The following is an 18,465-nucleotide window of genomic DNA, read 5'->3' as shown; positions in this document are numbered from 1 at the left end:
GGTGGGGCAGATGAGAAGCAGAGACCAGCAGAAGAAAAGTTAGAGTAGAGCTTCTCAATGTATGGTCCCTAGACCTACAGCACAGAATCACCTGGGAACTTTTGAAATTGTATCAGAAACTCTGGAGTCTAGCCCTGACCAGAGTGGCTGCGTTGGCTGCGTTGGCTGCGTGTTGTCACCAGTTCAATTCCCGGCCAGGACATATGCCTGGGTTGTGGATGCCCCCAGTTGGGACCCATGTGCAAGGCAACCCATGGATGTCTCTCTCACACATCGATGTTCCTGTCCCTCCCTTTCTCTCCCCCTTCCTCTCTCGATAAATAAACAAATTAATCAATCAATCAATCAATTAATATATATATATAAAAGAAACTCGGTAATCTATGTTTTAACAAACCCTCCAGGTGATCTGATGCCGGCTAAAGTTTGAGGACCGCTAGATTTGAGGGACGCCATGAGAATGATGGGTGCTCTGGGATGTGACCCCTGCCCGTGCCCCCCAGATTGAGTCAATCTAACCAATTAATAAATTTGCCTCCTGTGAGTGGATGTCTTATACAAACTAACACAGTCAGGGAAGTCTACATCCAAATTAATGCAGGGTGAAGCAGAGACCGCAGGAGAATGTAGGGGTCAGAGAACAAGCCCCCAGGAATTAGCAAAAATTATGGGAGAGGCTTTGACTTCCACTGACCATGGAATTAGCAGGGACTAATATCAAAGAGGCAGTATACATTTATGTCAAAGAGGCAAGAGGGCACCAGATGGTAGTTTGGTCACAATGCATTTAATGACTTGAGGAGAAGGGGAACTAATAATGTTGATGCTTTCTGACTGTGTGAGGCACAGTGATGTGCACTTTATGCAAATTACCTCTCAACCCTCACACCAGCCCTTTGAAGCAGGTAGCTTTATACATCGTGCAACACTCAAGGAAACTGGGCCTCCAAAGGGCTGCATAATTTGCCCAGGGTAAATTACTGACAAAGCCAGAACTAGCTGCCAGGTCTGCCTGATTCTAAAACCTCAGCTTTCACCGCTGCACTTGGGCATGAATGGGTATCTCTACAAAGAATTAGCCCAGCGTCTGCACTTCAAAGGCATCGTGCCAGAGCAGCCCCTGCCCCTCTTCACACATCCGGGAACAAGTCTCCCCTTACCACTCCACTCTGCTCTAGTAGGACCTTGGCGCTCCTGGCTCGACCCAGGAGAGCCCAGGAGAGGGTCGTGCAGCCCGGCAGCTCGTGCTTATGTGGCGAGGCGGCAGCAAAGCCATAGGTGCTCTTCCTTCTCCAAGTCTGCCTTGAGCACCAAGGAAGGGCCAGGACTCTGCAGGTAGGTCAGGCACTGCTGTGTGACCTCAGGCAAGCTACTTAACCTCTCTTTGTTTCTTCATCTATAAAACAGGGATTGTACTTGTAGCTACCTCAAACTTTGTTGTAAGGATCGAATCCACTGAAATGTGAAAAGTTCTAAGAGAGTACCTAGTGTATAGTAAGCACTAGATAATAATTTGATAAAATTAAATGAATGAATCACTTACGCTTTCCCCTTCTTCTGCCCCTTAGAATTTTCTCCCTCGCCTCCACTTCTTCCTTCAAAAGTCCTCCCCATCCTTCCAGGCAGGCTCACATCCCACCTTCCATGACCACCTTGGCACACAAGGCTGCCTCTCCCTGAGTTTCTCTTGTTCTTCTTGTTCCCTCTGCCCCCTGGCCTTCAGCCTAAGTTCCTAGGCTGTCTCTTCTATGCCTGGCCAGTCTGGAGAGCAGGACCAATACCTCATCCTCTTGTACCTTTGTGGCACCCAGCCCTGTACCTCACACAACGGGACAATCCACTGATTTGCGGGACCCAGTGGTTCCCCCAGGACAAGTGGGGCCCATTTGTATTCAGACTGTCCGTATTACTGCATTTACTGCCCAGCTAGCGGCTTGGTATTGATCTGGGGCGGGGGCGGGCAGTATTTGTCTTCCTAAACGCAAGTTTACCAAGTTCCAAGTGACTGGATGTAAGGGTCTGTGATGAGTATTGAGAGCTAGAGGTTTTTTCTACAGCCCCATTAATTAACTTTCCCAAAGTCCCCTAAGTGCTCTTGTAATTCTCTTTCAAGCCTAGGAACCCACGCTCATTTATCAGAAAGGACTGTCCAGCTTTCATCCCGGTCCTTCATAGCTCCAGCCTGGCTGTTAGCACACAGCACAGCCCTCTACCCATGTGGAAGAGGAGAATAAGGCTAGATACCCAGAAGACTTGGCTTTGTCCCAAGGGAGAAGGATCACAGGACAGGACTCGGTCAATGTCCCCGCCATGAGCTCTCACACCCTGGTCCAGATGGAATAATTAGGTGTAGTATCCTCCCTGGAGTCATTTTCCCAGAGATTTAGGAGCCCAAGTCTCACGCGTAAGCGCAGGAGAAAGCATGTCTTTCAGGCCACAGGTGTAAGAAGAGAACCTCATACAGACAGCACCTCTCCCTAGGGAAGGGGAGTTTGATAGAGCCCCTCGTCTATGCAACCAGCTCCAAGATTCAGAGGAGCTAAATTCAGCCATCCTTTTCCTTCCCAAGGCCCCTCAACCACCTCCATGAGAACATGAAACAAACAAAAAGTCCTTCCTCCTCAACCACATTGGCCTCCCTCCCAAGTTCTCCGCAGTGCTGTGCCCTGGTGTGGCCAGGGCAGTTGGGCCCGCATGTTAACTGCAGGCAGAGGACTCAGGCTACACCGGACATGCACGAGGCCATTGGGCTAGTGTAGCCAGAGGGTCCTCAGAGAGGCCCTCTCAATTACATGTACTGGTTCGGGCACGGAACTCCAGGGCTGGGGTGAGCCCTGGCCCATCCCCTCATTCTATAGTTTCCCCACATCAAATGCTGCATCCAAAACAGTCCCCCCTACCCCAAGTGAGTGTACCTCCCTCCCTTCCACATTAGCTACTGCTCCTTGGGACAGAACTTCAAATCATGGCCATATTTCAAATTCTGGCCAACCAGACTGCATTTGAAAGATCTGAAAATTTTTCTAGGGGAAAAAAATACACAAACTTGAGGTTGATGGAGAATTAGATATGTCGCTTGCCAGCCAGTTCCATAGGGGAGGGCTCAGCAAAGGAATGCTGGCCTCTGCCTGCGTTCTTGTCTGGGAGAAAGCTGCTCCTCTAGCTCTTGCCCTGAAACCAGGCAATTCAGTTCCTCCCCGTATGTCCCCTGTGCCTTTTGAGCCACTGTCCCAGGACTGGAGCTCAGAGCAAGTGAGTCCATGTCAAAAAGTTCCGTTTGTGAGTATTACCACTGATCTCATCAGGAAAATCTGGTTGTCCAGCTCAGTGCCTCCCTCACCCCTGGCTGCAGGGGTAGGATGAAGTGACGTACTCCATGCAGTCCCCTGGCTGGGGTAGGAGGGAAGATGCTCCCGGGCGCCCAAGCAGCACCGGTAAGGAAAACCCAACTTCGGAGGGCAATGGTGAGATTCTCAGACCATCTCTGCAAGTCCAGGCCGAGAAGGTGGATCACAGGTTCTGGCAGCCACGCAGGTTCATCAGTGGGTCAAAAAAGATGGAAAACGACACCTATAGGCTACAAGATAAGCCTCCCGTCAGCAGAGGTCACCAGGAGTCAGCAGAGAATAAACGTGGAGATAAGCTGTTCCCCCACCTCCCTGGGATGCAACGGTGGGTCTCCCCCTTTGCCTAGACACCACCCAAAGAGAAAAGGAAAGGGCCCTAATAAGCATTCACATTCAATGTAGGTTGACAAAGGAATACAAGATGCCCAGCTAAATTTCAATTTCAGATAAACAATGATTTTGTTTTATTATTTTTTTAAAAAAATACCCAACTTACAAATATACTCATTCTGAGCCAGATAGAAATAGTTCAGGATTTTCAGCTGTGCTAGACTCTCTGGGGTCCTCTAGCCTCCCACCGGAGCAGAGAGCTGGGAGCTGTGCTGGATTTGGGGACGTCAGGGACAAGAAGAGGCAATATGGTAATTCTCAGGAATCTCATCCTATCCTAAATTGAAGACTGTAGGTATAACTTTATGTTTCTACGAGCAGCCCAACCCCAGCCCAGGGCCGAGCCTCTGAGCCCCCTTTCCTCTCTCTCCTCCACCCTGACATCCATCCTTTTCCATTTCCGACCCCTCCCCGCACGCCGCCCCCCCCCCGCCCCGGCCCTTCTGCAGAGCTGTCAGGCGCACTCTCGTGGGTCCATCAGTGGCTTTTAAAGGAGGCCCCGGCTTTCATCCTATTAGTGAGCACGGGAGTAATTACGACTTCATTAGCCAAATAGGTTCGTGGTTCAGAAACTTCCCCCCACAAAACAAAACACACACCCGCTTCCCTCCATCTGAAGTCTGTCCCCTGGGGTGCCAGCTAACAATCTAGCAGGCTCCAGGGAAACTCGAAAGGGGAGGAAGCCAGGGATGGCTGGCCAAGGGGAGGAGGCCCATCGCCACCCTCCTCCTCCACGACTCATCTGTTGGCTGGCCGGCCCCTGGAGAGATTTTTGACAGGGAGAGGGATGGCTCTCCAGCAAATGAGGGGCGTGACCCCTTGCATCTGTCTGCTGCCCCTCTGGCCCTGCTAGCCCTTCCAGTCAAGGGCTGGCCCTCGGTGGATGGTCAGTGCCCTTCCGGGATAAATGGGGCGAACTCTTCCTTGGGGGGACTCTCTGGCAGATACCCAGGGGCCCCCAGAATGTCCCTAGCTCCCCTTCCCTTATCTTTCATCTCTACTTCGGCTGCTGCAGATCAGGGGCGAGGAAGCTGACGGTCTGCCAAGTCAGGACAAGGCTGTGCCCCAGGACCTTCTATCCGGCGGGGAGAACTTCGGTCAGCCTCAGCTACCGGACCAGGCAGGCAGGTCCCTGACATCTGGGAGAGATTCTGCTGCTTCTCTGTCTCTTCCCTGGGACCCCACAGCACAGTGTTAGAACCAGTTTCTTTAGGTCTAAATTAGCCCTACATTACAATTAAAACCATCCCCCCTCGGGAAATTGCTTATTGTCCTCTTTTCCCATTCTTTTAATAGGTTTTAGGGGCGTGGAGTCCACACCCCCTGCTCCTAGCTTGCTCTCCCCGGAACTTTCCTTGGTCCCAGGGCAGGCCGGTGAGCCGGTGAGTGGCCAGGATGAGGACATACCCGCTCTGGCCACTCCTGCTGCTCACCCTCCACCAGGAGAAGGTGCAGGCTCCCTGCCGATCCCCAGACACATGCCTCTTTGTCCATGAAGCTTCCAAAGAGAGCTGGCTGCTTCTTCAGGGTTTTGCAAATAACAGCTGGCGAATTCTCATTCCTGCTGAGGGCCCCTCTGCTTGGATCCTCAGCCGGCAAGATGCCATCTGCTGGGGCTGGACCCAGAGGCAGGAGGATAGATGAGATGACCTCCAGACAGCCCTGCCACTCACCAAACTCCAAGCTCTGTGCAGCCCGGCCTGGCGCTGACCCTGACCCGACCTCTTTCTACCCCCAGGCCGACAGCTCTGCCTCTGCCCTCCCGCCCCCACAGTCCCAGTCCACAGTCAGCCCAGGGGCCAGGCAGGAGGACTCCTGCTCCCTGCCCTTAAAGGAAAGGGAGTCCCCGGAGACCAGCCCAGCTGTACACCCTGCGCCCCTGCTTGTGTTCCCTGAAAGCAACCGTCCTTTTGTTAATTCTGCAATTTCCCAAAGTGCCAGGAGCATTTCATCTGACAGTCACAGCATCTGTTCCTCTCACTCTCCAGAAGGTCGGTGGGAGCAGTGCCAGCCCCTTCCCCGAGGCTCCCCCCGCCTCCCACTCCTCCCACCAGTTCGGGCACCCTGCTCACCTGGTCCCCTGGGAGCAGCTCCGATGCCTCTCTGCATCCCTGTCCCCTGACGCCACCACCCCATGGCCATTGGCTGGGAGCCTTGATAACCATCTCCCTCTCTGGGACCAAGCCCACCTGCCTAAGCAGAGAGGTGCCTGCCTTGTTCCTCAGGCGACTGCAGGGAAGGGGGTTATTCTTCCGCCTGTGGCCTGCCCAGGGCCCCTAACAGGCATAGGGGCCTCAGGGGGGTAAGGAGAGAGAGAGCCTCTCGCGTGTCCCTTCCCATTGCCCTCCTCTCTGTGCACAGTCTTTGGGTTGCTCACTTCTAAGACAGCGGAAGTTATGGCTGGCTCCTCGGCCCGAAAGCCCTACCGGGAATCTGGCTTGCCCCTGCCCTGAGCTTCTGCAGAGGGCCCTCAACCTCCGCACTGCTGACACCTGGGGCTGGGTGATTCCTACGTGTGGGGCCGCCCTACGCATTATATAGGATATTTAGTAGCATCCCTGACCTCTACTCACTAGAAGCCAGTAACACGAGTATTGTGAGAACCAAAAAATATCTCAGACTTCACCAAACGTCCCCTGGTTGAGAATCATTGAACTAAAGCAAAAAAAGAAACTTTTGACACTGGAGTGTCAGTGATTGACACCCCCAGCTCCCACATTGCTGATTCCCAGGCTCCAGGTGACAAAGAGATGGCTGAGCTAGGGGCTGGCACACGTTTCCTGTAAAGGGCCAGATGGTAAGTATTTCCAGCTTCGCACACCGTCCAGTCTCTGTTGTGACTATTCAACTGCCGGTGCAGCGTGGAGGAGGCCAGACAATCCCTAAATGAACAGGCGTGGCTGTGCTCCAATCAATCTTTATTTATGAACATTGAAATTTGAATTTCATATTATTTTCATGTGTCATGAAACATTTGTCTTTTTATTTTTTCCAACCATTTAAAAATGTAAAACGCATGCTTTGCACATATACCATCCCCCCAGCTTCTGGGGTCTCAGGAGCTCAAACAGCAAGGGCCCGAACAAAGCCAAAGGCAGAGGTTCAAGTTGTGAACGGGGTCCTGTTCCTCTGAGGAGGTGGGGGAACCAATCACCCCAGATTCCTTTGGCCCAATAACTAGGTACTATTTTTAGTGAGGCAACCCCACTGACCTCAGAAAGACCAACTAATAATGTGCAGTGCTCAGTATAAAATGAGAATTCTGGGCCCCTTCTTCCAAAAGTTGATAATTCCAAAAGCAGCAGGAGAGCATTAAACCAAGCAAGGGACTCTCTGAGCACAGACCCTGTGAGGCGACACAGGCCGCCACACCCACGGAGCCAGACCTAGACCTCAGCCTTCTCCCAGGAAAACCTGCAGCCTGCTCAGAGCCTCTGCCCAACAGGATACTGGAACATCAGGCTGGTCCTCTGACCCTGGGGGACAGCATCGCCCCTAGGCCTCTAGGCTGGGCTGCCAGAGATGACTGTGCCCTGCATCAGTGACACTGGCTGAGTTGGTGAATGGGGGTTGGAGCTACTCCTGCTCCCCTTGCCAAGCAGTGTGTCCAGCGAGGTGCCATGCCTGCTGGCGGGAATTTGCATTAAATGGGCTGGTGCTGGGCACCGAGGATGGGGAAAAGCAGCCAAGTCTGCCCCCATATGGCCTCCTCTACCTGCATTTGAATCCCCAGAGACAAATAGATAACCTGCTTATCAATTTCATTAATAAATAGATGTGGAGCCCCAGACACTATGCTGAGGGCATGAATACATAAGATGCAGGGTGAAGACACCCCATCACCATACAGATAAGTAAGAGGGATGCCTACGAAGTGACAAGAACACTGGAGAGGGACACCTTGTGCCTAAGAGAGAGTTGGGGCAAGTTAGGCTTCCTGAAGGGGGACCACTGGGCCAACTCCTTTTTTTTTCCTTGAGAGAAAGAAAAGAAGAGAGAGAGAGAGAAATAGACATCGATTTGTTGTTCCACTTATTTATGCGTTCATTGGTTTCTTGAATGTGCCCTCACCAAAGATCAAACCTGCAACCTTGGTGTATTAGGAACAACATTCTAACCAACTGAGCTACCCAGCCAGGGCTGGGCCAGTTTTTGAGAGTGAGGAGGATTTAGCCAGGTATAACTAAGAGAGAAAGACGGCTATTCCAAACAAGAAGAGCACTAAGAGAGTAAAGCAAGAGGCTCCAGCCCATTCCAGAAGGGCAGGCAGGTCAACACGGCTGGAGTGAATTGGTGAAAGGCAAGAGAAGAGGCCAGAGCTAATGAGGGGACCAGATGACAGTGAGACCCATGTTACAGGAAGGGGCTCAGAAACCTGGAGCTGAGTGAAGCTGAAGAATCTTTAGCAGGAGAGTGAGCGGACTGACTTGCATTTGAGGGAGCTCGCTCCGACTGAAGCCCGGAGGGTGGTGGGAGAGCTTGATAGTGCACCCCAGGAGCCTGGTGAAGAATCAGAATCCAGGTGAAAACTGGGGAGGGTCAGAGGTGAGACTGCGGGTGGGTGGGAGGCCGGGAGGTGGGGGGGCGTGCCTAGGAGAAGCCCTTGGGAGGCCGAGCGGCAGGACTGAGCTGCTGGCAGGACACAGTGGCGGTGGGGCGGGGTGGAGGCAGGGAGGGAGGGAGGGGTAACAAACAATGTCAAAGTCTGGAGGGCGCCGCTGCGGGCAGAGGAGCAGGTGGACAGGGCAACGGGGCACGGTGTGTGTGTGCACAGCACACACGCAGATACGTGTGTGTGCATATATATTCACATACGATTTATTTCAAGGAATCGACTTACACGATTGCAGGGGCTGGCAATTCGTCTTCTGCAGGGCAAGCCGGCAGGCTAGAAACTCAGGCAGGGGCCGATGCTGCAGTGAGGGCAGAATTTCTTCTTCCTCAAGAAAACCTCGCTTGTGCTTTTAAGGCCCTTCAACTGATTGGAAGAGTCCCAGACACATTATGGAAGGAAATCTCTAGTTAAGATCAACTGATTATAGATATTAGCCACATCTACAAAATAACTTTACAGCAATACCTCATTCACTGTTTGATTAAATAACTGGGTACTATAGCCCAGCCGAGTTGACACATAAAACTGACCATGGGAGCGGAGGGTTGGGTCTCACGTAGGGATGTGAGAGGCCCATGAGCATCTGAGTGAAGGTGGCCAGCTGGCCAGTGCAGGTCTGAGCCCCAGGGTCCAGGACCCTTCCGGACCTCCTCGCCTGTCCTCAGACTCTGCCTGACTAGCCGCCTCGCTGTCCATTCCACCCTCCCTGCAACCCTAAGGTGACCTTTCCAAAGCACACATCGCAGCCTGCCTCTTGCTTGCTCGAACCCCTCCAACCGTCCCCATTGCTCTCCTATAAAGCCCCTCCACGGCTCATAATGTGCTTTGCGGACTGGCCTGACTCCCTCCCCATAGCATCACTGGTTCCTGGCACCCTCAGCTCCAGACATGCAGACTGACTCCTTCCCCAAACTCCCCATGTCCCGCCAGGCCGCTGCCTTTGCATAAGCAGTCCCCTCTTCCTGGAGCCACGCCCTCCTTCCTCCCAGCCCATGCCACGGATACTTGATCTCCCGGGTGAGCTCCATCTTCCTACAGGGCTCATTTAAAATGTCTTTTTTTTTTTTTTTCCTGTTTCTGAGCCTCACCAGGCCAAGGCACAACAGTTTGTGCAAACTTGGGTTACAGAACTTACTGGATTGTGTATTTTGATTATTTGTACATGTCGTCCAATCACTATGCTGTGATCCCCTCAGGAGTATAGGCAACGTCTTATTCTCCTCAGTGTCCCCAGCACTTGGTCCAGTACTTGGTATGAGGGGTGCTCAGTATTTGCTTGTTGGACGGATGGAAAGATGGACAGATGGATGCCACAGTCTTCTAACCACTTCTGGCTAGCACTTCTTTGGTCCAGGCACTGTGCTATGAGCTCTTAGTCCTGAATAAACCCAGCTTCTTTTTTCTTTTTTTAATTTTTTTTTTATTATAGAGAGAGGGGAGGGAGGGAAAAAGAGAGGAAGAGAAACATTGATGTGAGAGAGCAACATCAGTTAGCTGCCTCTTGTACGCATCCCACAGGAACAGAACCTGCAACCCAGGCATGTACCCTGACCAGGAATCTAATGGGTGACCTTTTGGTTTGCAGGACGATGCCCAACACACTGAGCCACACCGGCCGAGGATAAACCAGGTCCTTGGTTGCAGGCCGCAGAAACAGACTTGGGCCACTATAAACAGAAAAGGATTTCACCAGAAGTCTATAAGGTAAATTACAGAATCAATGAATGGGAAGACCAAAGAGGCCAACTCTGAAATGAGCAGAAACTGAAGGAGACTAGCCAGCAGAGACACGTCAAAGTTACACTTCAGGAATGGCCTGTGCTGGACGCTGTTGTTGGCATCACCTACATTGGACACTCCTTCCGAGGCTGCCAGAGCCTTGAGCTTCCAGTGCCCCCTCCACTGCCGTTCATTACCTCCTCTGATCTCTACAACCCTTTAAGGCAAGGTCTCATCTGTACAGACAAGGAAATTGAGGCTCAGAGAAGCCTAAGGTCCCATGGCCTGTCAATAGAGTGTGTGGAACTAGAATCGTCTGACCCCAAAGCCCACTGCCTCCCCTGCTGCTCTGCACTGTCTCCTTCCAGGGAGCACCACTCCTTGTTATTACGTAAGTGCAGCTTCCTGCATAGCACGTGACCCAGCAGCCAGGAAATTCTAATGTGCTTTTTTGTAACTATATATTTTGCGTGTGCTTTTGGCCCTGACAAGTTGTAGTGTGCAACTATATAAAGATAGCAGAGTCGGTACAAGGCTGAGTAATTAGAGAGAGGTCTGTGTCTGGACATGGGTTGATGGAAGCTGCTTCCAAGAAGTTACACATCAGACACGCAGGGAAAACTGGGGCATGGGCAGAGGCTCAGGGAGGCCTGCAGAATCTGGCCTTGGGTCCCATTGTCTTCCCTGCCCCTGCCTGCTCCCATGTGTCATGGCTGCCTGTTGGCCACCCTAGGCAGGCTTAGTAAAGAACACTCGGAAACCTATATGAATGTCACCAAAATAAAATAGTATAAAATAAAGTGCGAAACACTCAGAGGCCAGGGCTCTGCAGTCTTGTCCACACCCAGGGTCACAGCTGCTGCCTACCGGGGATGTCCTTCTCAGACCCTGCTGCAGTGAAGTCGATGGCAGAGCTCCCGCCAGAGACACCAAGCACCCAGCCCTAGTCCCAGCTCTACTTCTGCTGCTCTGTGACCTTGGTCCCATCAATTGACCTTCTGGGCTCTGGTTTCCCAGTGACTCTCCCTTCCCCTACCCCCCCACTCTCTGACCTCTCACACTGGCCAAACTGTTTCATAAAAAAAGAACTCAGGGTTCTCTGAGCTCTTTGGAGAGACCACATAAATGCAAAGCATTATTAGCATCATTACTATTAAATATTAATAATGACATTAGCATTGTCTATTATAAACCTGAAAAAGAAGCTCCAAGAGCCCTGGGTAGAGATGGTTAAGAGAATAATTAGGCCCTTCAGGCCACAGACCCCTTCGGGCCCTCAAGCGAAATTAGAAAGGCAAATGCAGGCAGAGTATTGCGACTCCCCTTCCAGTACTCCCTGCCCAGTCCGACTTGGCTCCTCCCGGCCCCACATAAATCCTGTACTTTCCAGTCCCCTACACCCCATGCCGGGGCTGCACCCCCTCCTCCATTCTGTCTGTCCGGGCCAAGTGCAAGATGTGCCCCCACCCCAGCCAAAGCCTTCACCCACTCCCAGCTCCCTCTCTCCCCACCGCTGAACTGTTACAGCGATTATTCCCTTCTGCGCATCACCCAGTCAGCCAAATTCATTGAGTCTCTACTATCCCCAGGCACTGTGTTAAGCAGGAGGGGGTGCTGGGAAAATAGAGACAACAATGAGATAACCGCTTCCTTGGGACACTGCGTAGGGAATAACAATCAGTATTTTGTGTGACACTTGGCTTAGTGTTCAAAGCATCTTAAGTAGGAAGAGGATTGTTCCCATTTTACAGATGAGGAAATAAATCCCCCTTCAATTAAGTGTGCTTCAGTGGCCTGCCCAATGTCATCCAGCTGGAGTGACAGAGCTGAGAAGGAGTCCAGTTCTCTTGACCGCAAGCCCTAAGCCAGCACAGCCATCGCAGCAGAGAAGGGCCCAGTGGCAGGTGCGCATCCCTGCACTGGAGCGGGAGTCTGACTCCCAAAAAGGCCCCAAGGGAAGGGCTGACATTCATTGAGCACTTACTTTGTGCTTGGCACCGTGCTAGACACTTTACGTGTAATTCAACACTCACATCAACTCAGTGAGGTCTGTGTCTTAATCCCAGTGCTCCAGACGAGGAACCTGGAGCTTGGAGGAAGTGCGTGGCTTGCCAGGGCCACACGGTTCATCCACAGCAGGACTGTGTGCTAAGCTGGTCTGGGCTCAGAGCTCTGCCCAACCTACTCTGTCACCCTTCCCTGAAGCTGCAGAGGGACAGTCCTGGTACAACTATCAGGCTGCTTCCAGAAAGAGTACAGGCCCTTCAAAGACCGACCACATCCTCTGGCTCTTGAATCCCCCACCGTTCTAGACAGTGAAGCTTCTCCATACACATGCGGCCTCCTGGGAGGTCCAGAAGAGAAACTGAAGTCTGAAACCAGGGACAAAGATGCTGGTAGCTAGAGGGGCAGGGAAGGAGATGTCAGGCTGGGACTGAGGAGGAAAGATACCAACAAGGGTCCGAGTCCTCCTGGGTCCCTGGCAGGTCTCAGCTCCTCCCCACTGTCCCCAGAGGCCATGGGTCTTGTGGGGCTGCTGGAGGCAGGAGCAGATGGTCTCAGAGGGTTGGGTAGTCCTCAGGATGCTTTCTGGGGCTTCCCACTCCAGAGTCACCTCATGTTTACAGGCAAATTAGTGGCCTTTCTTTGCCCCACATAGGAGCCTGTAGGGACTTCACTTGGGGAGCGGGCAATCTGCTCTGTACAACGTGGAGGTGTCGATTAGCCACAGAGAGCAGTGGTGCCCCTTATCATCAACTGTATTGAAGATTCTGGGATCTGGCAGGCACCTAGTCAGAGGAAACCATCCTGTGCTCCACTGCGCCCACCTCAGAGGGGCAGGCAGCAGCGGCTGGAGCGCGCAGCACCGCGATCAAACCATGGACGCTGGAGCCACGCTCTCCACCCATCTACTGTTGACCCGAGCAAGTTCCTTAATCTCTCGGAGCATCATCTGTAAAATGAAAGTAATAATAACAACACGTACCCCTTGGGTGGATAATTTAAGTAAAACACTTAGCGCAACTCCTGACACATTGGAGACACTCAAATTATTACACATAATTTACACAAAATTAATAATGACATTATAAAATATTTTGATCATTATCAAAATTATGGACTCCATAAACAAAACTCAGCCTGGGCCCCCCAAATGCCCACCCCACTCTCTTATCAGAAACAGGAGAGCCTTAGAGGCGGGCAGTGAGGAGCCCCAGTAATCCCCCGAATTCACCATACCAGCCTCAGGTGAGCGCTTCGGACTGGTGAGAAGATAAATCTCCGGGAAGTGTCTCCCCAAATCCAGGCGTATGCTGAGTAAGTCCCGGTTTTCTCTGCTTGCAGCTGCTGGAGCCCACCTGGAGGGACCTGAGAGAACATTTGAGATCCGAGTCACCTGCATCCATGGGGAGGGAAGTGTGGCTCTCCCCAAGGACCAAGCCCTCACCGCAAGGGCAGCGGCTGTCCGAAAATAGTGTCATAAAAACAGCTGTCTCAATCTAAAGCAATCCTTGCAAGCACCTCCAGGCCCTTGACCCCGAGTTGGCCAATCCCCCGGCCAGCGGCTCCATCGCAGCGGATGGGCTGCCCCCTCCCGTGGCACCACTTTCTGCTTGGAAAGAACCCGAAGTCCTCTCTGCAGAGCCCTGCAGAAATGGACGGTGTCAGAGGGCAAGACTCACCTCAGGAGCTCAGGGCCAACGTGCCAGTCCCAGGAAAGCAGGCAAACAGACAAGGACAACGTGGGCAGAGGCACCTGGAAGGGACTGGTACGGAGGCATTCGAAGCCAGAGACATGGCCCTAGCACAGACGTCTCTCTATGTGGAACAAAGAAAGCTGTCCCAGAATGAGGAAAGCCCTTCCGAGGCGAGAGGAAGGACGGGGCGGGAGAGCACACGGGACCTCGGCAGGCATCGGGCCTCGGAGGCCGGGCAGCGGGCCCTTGCCACGCCACGACTCCCATTTTCCCAGGCTCCCCCACTCAGCCCAGGTCTGTCCCAAGCCGCTGTGACCCCCTCCACTCAGGAAGACACATTGCCACACTCCGGGCTAGGCAGGTACAGCCATTTAGAACTCTGAGGCTAGCCTGGCTGCCAGCTGTTTCAGCATCTGGACCGCTCACTGGTCTTGTCTGTGTGAGCTGGGCAGCAGGTGGACCAGAGGGGGGTGGCACAACAGGGGCAGCCTGATGGGACCGGCTGCTGCCGCAGACGGCTGGTCCCTCTGCTTCTGGGCACAGGTCCTCTCTGCTGCCCCCACGGCAGGAGCAGAGCAGGAAGGATACACTGACCTGGGTAAGCACCCAGCCTCTCAGAGCTGGCAGTGTGAGCCCGGCCCTTCAGGTTCCATGTGAGGCTCAGAGAGGACAGGGCACTCAGCCCCGCACACACAGCCACTGAGCAGAGCCCAACCTGCCCTGCAGACGTTCAGGCCCCCGATCTGGTGAGCTTTTCATGACATCACACTGCCGGATGACTGAAAATGGGTTTGGATCCATAGGAGCTGATGTGGAAAGATGTCCAAGATCTGTTAGAGTTAAAAAATATTTTGCAAATCAGGATATATTGTGTGATCCCTTTTTATAAAGTAATACTAATAATCCATGTAATTATATACATGAAAATAATAAACCCGGAGGCATGTAAGTCAAATTTGTTAAGGGACTTTTATGATCTATTTTAAAATTTCCTCTAATGTTTGGCTATTTTGACAAAGAGCCACATTACTTTTATCAGAGAAACAACAGAGACGAACGCGTGGGGCAGGCCACGGCGGAGCCCCCCATCCACTCGCCTGCAGAGGAGCTCTGATTCGCATCCCCTCCTCTAACGGGGGATTTCTAGGGAAGCAAGGAGTTTGGCTCCCTGGGTCTCCGGGGTTTGGAGAACCCGAGCCACTTTCGGTTTCCTCTGCACCCCACGCCTCTGCAGCCCCTTCAGCCCTGGGCTGGGCTGGGGGGTGGGTAGGCAGGCCAGACATTGCCCGCCCGGGAGCTGAGCTGCCCATGCATTATGGAAGACGCGGGTGCGCTGGCTGCTCCCTGGTCCTTAAATGACAGCAAATGAGGTAAAGCCAGAAGGGTGGGGACGGGAAGGGGGCGGGAGGGGGGCAGAGGAAGTCATCTCCAGGGCCCCCAAGCGTTGGCTGAGGACAGGAGCCAGCCAGTGAGCGGAGCCTGGGAGAGGGAGGAGCACATCTTGATGCAGAGATGCTGCAGTGGCTCCGGGCGCACACACACACAAGCGCCCTCACCCGCCACCGCTACCGCCACCGAGGCTGCCGCCACCGCACCCGGACAGCAGCAAGCGGCTGAGGGAACGGGGAGGAGAGGTAGGCAGCCCAGGCGGCTGGGGGCCAGGCTGGCTCTGGCTCCCCGCCCTGGGCAGCATCCACCTGCCCCAGTCAACACCCCTCTTTCACCCCAGGTAGGTGCCAACCAATTTTGTCTCCCGGGGCGCTGTTGGGGCAGGGGCTCAGAGCTCAGTGTCCTTGCAACTTGGGAGGGGCAGGGACGGGGTGGGAACCCCAGCTGCAGGCTGGGGCCAGTCTGACTTCTCCCCACTGGGACTGGAAGTCTCTTCCGCCCAGTCTACATGGGTGGCGTCCTGCAGGGCCCAGCAGGCCAAGCCCAGCCGGAAAGCTGGCCCCCAGCAGTGCGTCCAGGAATTCCAGCTGGCTACCGGCCACCGGCCACTGGCCGCGGGCTGAGAGCAGCAACTGCCTTCAGAGAGGACAGTGATTATGGACCCTGCCCCCCGGGCCCCAAGTCCAGGACCAGGAAGTCCTTGGGATCAGGCCCCAGACCCTGGCCTGTCCCCAGATGTCCCTGGATGGAATTGAGCCTGCCTGTCCAGACAGGCCACCCTGGGTCTGCCTCTGCAGGGTGACCTCTTTGCAAAGTCTTGCTTCAGTTCCACAGAGGAGGGAGTGGAGCAGAAGTGTGGGCACGGGCCTGCCCGGGAGTGGGGCTTAAGGAGGAAAACCGGAGGCAAGTCGCATCCAGAAGGGTGCGTGGCTGGGACCACAGGGCTGACATTCCTTTTCTTCCCTTCCCCCCTCCCCAACCTTATCTTCTTCTCAAGTCCCTCCCTCTCATCCTCACTGGTGGAAGAGAAAGATTTGCATGAAGTTTGGTGAGGAAAGGGGCTGGGACCAGAAGGGAGGAGGGGCAGGTTTGGGGGGTCTGGAAAAAGGAGGCAGCCCCTCTCCCCAGCACCACGGGGCTTACAGGATGGACCAGGGGCGGGGCAGCAGCCCCAGCCGGTGTCCAGAACTGAATCCTGTCACCCTGTCCAGGAGGGGCTCCAGGGTCCGGGCAGCAAGAAAGGAGAGTGAGATGAGACAGTGCCTGTGGGGGGAGAGTCCTGGCGCTAAACGGGACAAAGCCAGGGACCCTTCAGCCGCAGACCCCCGGGAGCAGAGCCTGTGCCCCAGAGGAAAAGCTGCCAGCCCAGGTTGTTTGGAGGTGGGAATGGAGGCAGACCGGAGCGCTGAGTGCCCGGGGCCCCAGCCCTGGATGAAGGACGGGTTTTCCAGCTCCCCGGGGTACCTGCCCTTGCCTTCCCCCTCCGTGTCCAGCCTGCAGCTGGGGAGACCCTACTGTCCTCTCCTTTCCTTTCAGCTCAGCTCCTCAGGGCCACACACTCCCTTCCTGGCCCCTCTGCCCCAGGGAGGCAGGAGCAGGATCCGCCCAGCATCCCAGCCCGTCGGCACCGGCTCAGTCTCCTCTCCCAGCCCTCTGGCCAGAGAGCCCCTCAGTCCGTTCAGCCGTCACCCTCTCAGTTGCACTCAGAGGGTCCAGAGGAGGCCCTGGGGATCCTGGGCAGCAAAAGGCGGGCCACCTGTGAGAGAGGCTGCTTTGACCAGGCTCCTGGGGATGGGGCGGGGGCTGGAGCCCAGACTCCTGGCCTTGGGAGGAGGGACTCGGGCCCTTAGAGAGAGCAGCCCCGCCAGGTAACCCTTTCTAGCCAGTCTGCAGAACCACTCAAGCAAGGCTTTGCCGCAAGGTCAAAGTTCTCCCTGATTTCCTGTGGGATCTAGCAGGAGTCCCAGGCAGCAAAAGGGAGGCAGGAAGTGAGGTAGATGGGGAGGGGGCCCTGAGCCCATGACATTAGAGTCACCAAGGTCTGCCTGACCTGGTGCTCAGTGTGAGCAGTGACAAAAACACAGGGTTCTCTCTGTGACTCTCATTCCCACTCATCCTCCGCTCCCCACCTGGCCCAGAGCTCTCCCCCCTCACACTCCCACACCTGGTCAAATGTGCTTCTCCACCTCCAGCCCTCTGTACCTACCCCACGCCACTCCCCTCCGGACCTCACTTCTTATGTAACTCCATTCCAGCACCTTCTCTGCCAGCAGTTGTTAAGCGAGACACACATGTGGGATGGGCCTCTGAGGACTGGGGGATGGTTGGATAGTTGCACATATTGTCTTTGACACCAAAGTTACTTCCCAGGAGCAAGCATGCAGGACAGGTGGCTCCGAGGCAACCTTTCTGCTCCAAGGCTCTCAGGGAAGCAACTCATTTGAGGTGGTCTGGAGGGTGCCCATCCTCTGTCTTCACCCCCAGAAAGTCCTCAAGCCAAATGCCTGTAGGGAAGTACTTCTGAAAGGCAATCTATGCCTGAGTGTAGGTGGTATTTGTATTTTTGGAGGGATTCCTAGGGCAGAACCGGGGGGTTGAGCAAGAGTAAGAAGAACCAGAGCAAAGAATATTCCAGTGAAGCAGGAGGGATTGAAATTAGACTGAAGGAGGCACTTCCTCACTAGGAAGATGAGCCCGAGGTGGGACGGTCTTTCCAAGGGCTCTAAAAGGCCGTGAAAAACTGGGGTCTGGTCCAAGGTTAGAAACCGCCCTGCCTGGAAGTGGTTTGGGCTGATGACCCTGTAAATTTCTTCCAGGTTCAGGTTATCGTCTTTCAAATGGTAATAGGCAGGGGTTACTAGGAATCCATAAGAATATTCATTCCCTGCTGCCCACCTCTCATCCTTCTGGACCACCCTAACCTAGGCCAACGCCCCCCACCATCCGCTAAGGTTTGCTCACCTGGAACATCATGGGAGTGTCCATGGGCTCTGGGTCTTGATGATAATCACCCTGGAGTAAAGAAGTCCTTCCTTGGATTTAATGAGTTCTCTTACTACAAAATGAGCCCAGGTTTTCTTGTTTATCCAAAGAGGATACAAACAAAAGCAAAGGAGTGTGGTATTCTCCCCCCAAAACTGAACACAAGGCATCTCAGAACATGCGCAGGCCCCCGCACACCCCTGTGTCCTTCTCCTCTGATGAGCCTCACGCCCCCCACCCCCACACGCAGACGGGGCGCCCATCCAGGTGAAACCTGCTGGGTCTCCTCCGCCCTCAGCCCACATCCTCTCAATGGCTGCCAGCC

General features: G+C 54.0%; 1 protein-coding gene across 1 annotated transcript in view; it reads left to right on the top strand.

Moving 5' to 3' along the window:
* The first annotated feature begins 15,273 nt into the window (after window positions 1-15,273).
* Window positions 15,274-18,465, top strand: part of CNTN2 (contactin 2) — a 29,895-nt gene continuing 26,703 nt past the window's right edge. The window contains 3 exon segments of the mRNA XM_054562830.1: window positions 15,274-15,302; window positions 15,304-15,424; window positions 15,426-15,498. Of these exon segments, the coding sequence (XP_054418805.1) occupies window positions 15,274-15,302; window positions 15,304-15,424; window positions 15,426-15,498 (223 nt within the window).

This window comes from Pteronotus mesoamericanus, unplaced genomic scaffold (genome assembly GCF_021234165.1).
Source record: "Pteronotus mesoamericanus isolate MK-2021 breed Mesoamerican mustached bat unplaced genomic scaffold, CSHL_Meso_final scaffold_705, whole genome shotgun sequence".
NCBI lineage: Eukaryota > Metazoa > Chordata > Mammalia > Chiroptera > Mormoopidae > Pteronotus > Pteronotus mesoamericanus.
The sequence above is the reverse complement of the archived record's forward strand: the minus strand, read 5'-3'. Positions and strand labels throughout refer to the sequence as shown.